This window comes from Helobdella robusta, assembly GCF_000326865.2.
Source record: "Helobdella robusta unplaced genomic scaffold HELROscaffold_8, whole genome shotgun sequence".
NCBI classification, from domain to species: domain Eukaryota; kingdom Metazoa; phylum Annelida; class Clitellata; order Rhynchobdellida; family Glossiphoniidae; genus Helobdella; species Helobdella robusta.
The window spans coordinates 4,573,224-4,579,347 of record NW_008705459.1 but is presented as its reverse complement, the minus strand read 5'-3'; the positions used below and the strand labels follow the sequence as shown (position 1 = coordinate 4,579,347).

General features: G+C 29.8%; 1 protein-coding gene across 1 annotated transcript; it reads left to right on the top strand.

Annotated features, from left to right (window-relative positions):
• The first annotated feature begins 3,383 nt into the window (after window positions 1-3,383).
• On the top strand, window positions 3,384-5,245 carry HELRODRAFT_108466 (hypothetical protein). The gene is made up of 3 exons (XM_009032279.1): window positions 3,384-3,531; window positions 4,144-4,301; window positions 4,853-5,245. The coding sequence occupies exons 1-3, from the start codon at window positions 3,459-3,461 to the stop codon at window positions 4,931-4,933; spliced, it is 312 nt and encodes a 103-aa protein (XP_009030527.1). The 5' UTR covers window positions 3,384-3,458; the 3' UTR covers window positions 4,934-5,245.
• Window positions 5,246-6,124: the final 879 nt, after the last annotated feature.

Sequence of the window (6,124 nt, the reverse complement as noted above, 5' to 3'; positions counted from 1 at the left end):
TTCTGTCATGTCATGCATATGCATGTAAGCGCTGGTAGTATGTATTGTTCTCTTATAATATATGGCTTGAATGTTATATAAAATTGATATGAAATTTGAATAAACAATATACATAAATATACAAACCTATATATATATATATATATATATATATATATATATATATATATATATATATATATATATATACGTATGTTTGACGATGTCATGTCAAACTCGTGGGCACCATCATATTGAAAACAAATATCACGTTATAGTTATAAATAACCTACCTGGTTATCCAGAATGTGAACATCTTCATCCGATCGTTTCAACAAGATGTATTTTTTTACACAGACCTTTTACTTGTGCATATGTAATCTCAACAGACAGAATTAATAATATTTTACTACCTTTGGTTTGTTGTTACAATAATTTTTGGTATTTTAGTCATTTAATAAACTTTATTTAATTTAAAAAAATTTCTATTGAACCATTTATTAACAACTGAAAGAATTTACCACTGAATCACAATGTGATGTCCTGTCAATGTTCGTTGCATCATTTATCATCTGCTACAGATGGTTGTGTGCATGTGTGTGCGCGTAGCGTATGTGTGTGCGTGTGTGTGTGTGTGCGTGTGTGTATGCGTATGCGTGTGTGTGTGTGTGCATGTGTGTGGTGTGTGTGTAGTGTGTATATGAGCACATCCAAAGTACAAGAAAAACATTTTTAAACTTGAAACTTAAAATACGTATGACGATGTTTAACGCGTTTATAGCTGGTTTTTTAATGTATCTGCTTAATAAGCAGTGTATGCGTGACAGAAAGCAACACTGAACGAGACGTCAGCATGATTTTAAAAAGTTAATTGCCAAGCCCTTAATGACATGATTCCACACAACACACAAAACTAATTTCATTTCGTGTAAAGCATTTTGATTTCAAATAATTAATCAGTAATGACTGCATGTCTACCTCAAGATGTGCCCGTTAAACAAAAGGTAGTTTTTAGACTATTAGTATATATATATATATATATATATATATATATATATATATATATAAACATATATATATATATATAATTTATTTACTTGTCTTTTCAGTAATCTCATATTTTAAATATACTTAATTATAATTAATCAATCACTTAAAAAAATGTTCGCTCTGTAATGATGAGACAGCTTGATTGGTGCAAGAAGATGAATCATGCCCCCATTACTAACCTACATGTTTCCAAATCATGAACGTGTCTGTCTTATTTATCCACTGTTGTTTCTTTTACTAAGAGAGAGAGAAGACACACTCGCACAAGAAATACACACGGCCACAAAAACACGCACACAAGAAGTCACACACACATACATTCACACACATACATTCACACACATACATTCACACACATACATTCACACACATACATTCACACACATACATTCACACACATACATTCACACACATTTTTTTGTCGTCGTTGAATTGAGTTTAGAGTAGCTTCACTTTGTAACTTAATGTTGATGTTGATGTTATGTTTTTTCGTCACGTGTTTAAAACTTGTTCAATAAATATGGTGCAAAATGACTTTTTCATAATCACACACACACACACACACACACACACACACACACACACACACACATACAAGTCTACATATTTATATAATACACACTTACATTAACACATACAAGCGTACACACACACATCCACATGCATTCCTAGGTTCGACGTTAATGTCCTTCGCTGTTTCTCATTACAACTACACGTACAAATATTTTTTCAAAATTTTTACACAGAAAATGTTTATCCAATTAGAACAACCATTACAAATTTGTAATATAATTAGTAGTGCTGGAAGCAGTGCTTAAACACGCATCGATTTCATTGTAGTGGCAGTAGGAGTAAGAGTAGTATATATATACATATACACCAATTGTAGGTAATAAAAATTAAGCAGAATTTTGCATATTAATATATTCGTTGTTTTTTTAATTATGTTATTTTCTTTGTTGTCATTATACAAATTATTCAAAAACCTTTAATTAATGACAACCGTCATCTTTGTAGTGAGTGTTGAATAAAATTGGAAATCATGACGACCCTGGCGTTTCTTTCTGCGATAGCAACAGCCGAACCGACCACTTTAAATCAAACCTATGTGAATGGTGCGAAATAATTTTGTTCTATAAAAAAAAGTTTGAGCAAGTGAAAAAGTGAAATAAACTTGAAATTCCAAATCTTAAACTAAGATCTGAATTTCAGTCAAAAAATCGTAATTATTATTTTATTTTTATTAATTTTTTTGTAAGCGCCCTTTAAAAAGATCTCAGAGGCTCTAACGACTATAGCAGTACATCGTGTGGTTCTTTATTAAGGCAATACAATTAATTGAAAAGCATTAGCACTGGTGAGCTTGGACTGAAAGATATTGTTTCAACACTCTACAAAATTGAATAACAGACAGTGCAGGATCGCGAAGTTACCTAGGCAAACCATTCCAGACAGCAGGACCCATTTCGAAGAAATTCCTTCGACCAAAAACCAAGTTTGTGTCAGGTGCCAACAGTAAACCTGAATTGTCAGAGTTCAATGTTTGACTCAGCAATGGCATTGTTCTAGAAATGACTCTGTCTGTTAAATATAATATTTAGGGGCGACTCCCTTAATACATTTAAAAACCGTTAAACATATCTAACAAATTGCGTTATTAATTTCACGGCATTTTAACAAAATAAATCGTGAAATTGGGCATTATCAATCATTATCGATAACTAATATAATGTCTGTTGATCGCATATGCTTAGAATATCTACAGATCTACAGAACAGATATGAACTTCCGTGTACGCATAATTAAATTTTATATACATATATTCCAATTTATTTAGGGAAATTTTTAATCTGAAATTTAGCCAAAGACAAATTGACTGAAGTATGACTTATGGAAGGCGCTCGTGTGCAGTACAGAATACTTATCCGGTGGCAGTTTAAATATTTTATAAGAGATGTAGTTCAAATTTAATTGCAATTACAACTTCTGATGGTTTTGTGATATATGTGAAAAACAAACAATGAAAATATGGACACAATATGTTAAAACCACCAAGTTAAATTCATTTTATTCTCCATATAGGGAAAAACTGTGTAAAAACGATGTTGTTAAAACAAAATATGTAAAAATTCAAATATTTTAGTTATTTAATTTAAATTATTTAATTTAAATTTTAACAACTCTTAAAACGTTCATTAATTGTAAAGTTTTTATTGTTTTGTGTCGTGTTGTATTCCAAGCATTCCAAGTACCGTACATGATGAAAGGTGAGAAACATGGATATATATCCACAATGAGATAAAATGTTGATGAAAATTATTTATTCTTTGCCGTTTGTTTACTTTTCTGACCTCGAAGATACTTTTCATTCATTGACATTCGTTCATTTTGTTTTCTAATTTCCACAAAGTGAATTTTAACTTCTGGAAATGAACAGTTCATTTTCGTGGGCGGTGAGACGATACAGTCAGAATTTGGCCGCCACTGCAGGAGGTCATGGAGGTATGCAAACAATTTACACTTCTTTTATATCGCTCATTTTCAAAGTTATCATCCTCATTTATTCCATGTTCATTTCATTGAAAAGTTCTTCAAATATTTTACTTGAAAATGTTGTGTATGATAAATATATGTCATGCGATATTGAAACTTGCTGGGTAGGCTAATTCATTAAACCCCAAAATGAAAGTAGTACTATTTAGTCTATCTAAAAGTAATATAAAAAAACTAGCAAGCTTTATGTTTATTAGTAATCTTAATTAATCCTTAATGCTTAATGACTTAATTTAATGCTTAAAAAAAAGTTAATTTTGTTAATTCTAGTTATTTATTTGGTTTAATTTGACTATTTATTAGTAGAAATTAGTATTAGACATTGAGATAAGTAGGAGTCATTAAAAAAGTAGAAGTCACAGTCATGAAGAGAAAAAAAAGAAAGATAAAAATTACTATAAATTTTTAGTTTTAGTAGATAGAAATTATAAATTTTTGGATGCTCTTTTAGTTTTAAAGGAATAACCTAAACAATCTGAGTTTCATATTCGTTGATGTTTAATTTAATTATTTAATTAATTATAAATTTTATATAATATTCAAAACTTTAACCTCATCCAGGTGGATCAAGCCGATGGAGGCTACTGTCATTCCTTACTCTAATCCCCATTGGTGCCTGCTATGTTAATGCCCAGCAAATTGAGAAGCAGGAACATGAGCATTGGGAGAAACACAAGCCCGAGTTTATCCCATATGAGCATTTGAGACTTAGATCAAAAGTATGTTTTCATCTATTTGTTATTTTTTTAGCCATCATTAAAACTATATTATTTTAATTAGATAGGTATATAAATAAGGAGTTTTAAAAAATTCAGTAAATTGAAAAGTATAGTCATATATGTTTTTTGGAAGACATATATTTTTTTAATAGAGCTATGAAATATTTACCAATGTTGTGGGAATAACTATTAAGAAGAAATTTAGCAGGAAATCTTTTTTGAGCTATTTTAGGTTTTTACAGTAAAATCATAGCTGGACATGAGAAGTTTGTGGTCAGGGCCAAAGAAAATAAATGATAAAAATATTAGGAAAATAAATTGAGATTCTTGAAAAAAGATTTAAAAAATGGAAGGCACTTTGATATGGATCAAGGCTGTACAAAACAGGTGCTAAAATGAATTTACAAGGTGTATGTCATCTGGATTATTGAAAATAAAAATATTTTTTTTGGTTTCACTATAAATATTCTTAAAGTTGCTAATAATTTAAATCATGATTACATTTAAATAAAACTAAATGTGTTTTTTTTTTGATTGCTTATGAATAAAAGAGGTTTCCATGGGGCGATGGAAACCACACACTGTTCCACAACAAGAAAATTAATGCCTTACCCGATGGTTATGAGGAATAAATCACATCAACATCATTCTGCTACTAGTACTTCATTGAACATGATCATTTAATCATTTGATGGACCCTCTGATGATGAATTTTCGAGTTCCTCAATTAGTTTTTGATTTATTATGAAAAATTATGTTCAGTGGTTTGTTGGTTTTTAGACATTTATCTACACAAATAAAATTGAATTAAAATATTTTTATAAGATTGAGAACAGTTGAGAAAAAAAATGTAGTTATTTATAATGACAAATACTACACAATTCGGCACAAAAAACATTTTCTTTCCGTTTATTCAAATGCTAAAAATAATGAAGATTGAAGAATCAAATTTTTGAAAAGTGAGTGTTCAATTTGGATGGTTGTGTGTATATATATATATATATATATATATGTGTGTGTGTGTGTATGTGTGTGTGTGTGTGTGTGTTTGTGCAGTTATCAGTAACATTCTTTATAAGAAGGTCCATATATAATGTAATGTAATAATAACGTATGTACAAACAAATGTAAAAAGAAGTGCATTCAGGGTCATTATTGTCAAAAATTTTATCAAGGTTGAAGATGTGCGATCGTGAAAGAATTCTAAACTTCAATGAAGCAGAAGTACGAACAATTCTCGAAATAATGAAAAATAAAACAGTAGAAATGACAAATTAAATTGCTTTTACATTAACTTATATGAAATAATCGCTTATTATTTTTAAAATGTGGCACAGCAGATCTCGTTGCATTGCTGTTTGGTTTCCTGGACAGTTTTGGGTGCGTGTTGTGTACATTGTGTTTCAAGAAAAAAGATCTAGAGAATGTTTCAGAATGAATTGTAAAAGTAAGAAATAGATGTGTACTAAATAATGTGTATAGATGATGATGATGCATGTAGCTGCTGGTTCATTAAGTTAAGATGAAGAAAAAAGAAATAAGAAAACCTGTGCGAGCACATTTGCGTTAAATTATTTTAATCCTTCCGCAGCAAAGAAAATCCCAGCTGTATCCACACTGTACAGTCGACAAAATTAATGCAATTAATTAAGTGCCCAAATAAATAGAATATATATAAATGCAGCAATATTTATAATAACGCAAGTTTCAGTTGCACCAGAATGCAGATAAATATTAGCGCAACATTTGACGAATGATCTGAAAACATCTTTATAACATTAACAAAGATGAACTTAAAAATGAGAACAGAGAAAGAAATGAAT

Coding starts and splice junctions, on each gene's coding strand:
- HELRODRAFT_108466 (XM_009032279.1), top strand. CDS start 3,459: ATGAACAGTTCATTTTCGTGGGCGGTGAGACGATACAGTCAGAATTTG. Junction 3,532..4,143: donor CACTGCAGGAGGTCATGGAG/GTATGCAAACAA, acceptor AACCTCATCCAG/GTGGATCAAGCCGATGGAGG. Junction 4,302..4,852: donor ATTTGAGACTTAGATCAAAA/GTATGTTTTCAT, acceptor TATGAATAAAAG/AGGTTTCCATGGGGCGATGG.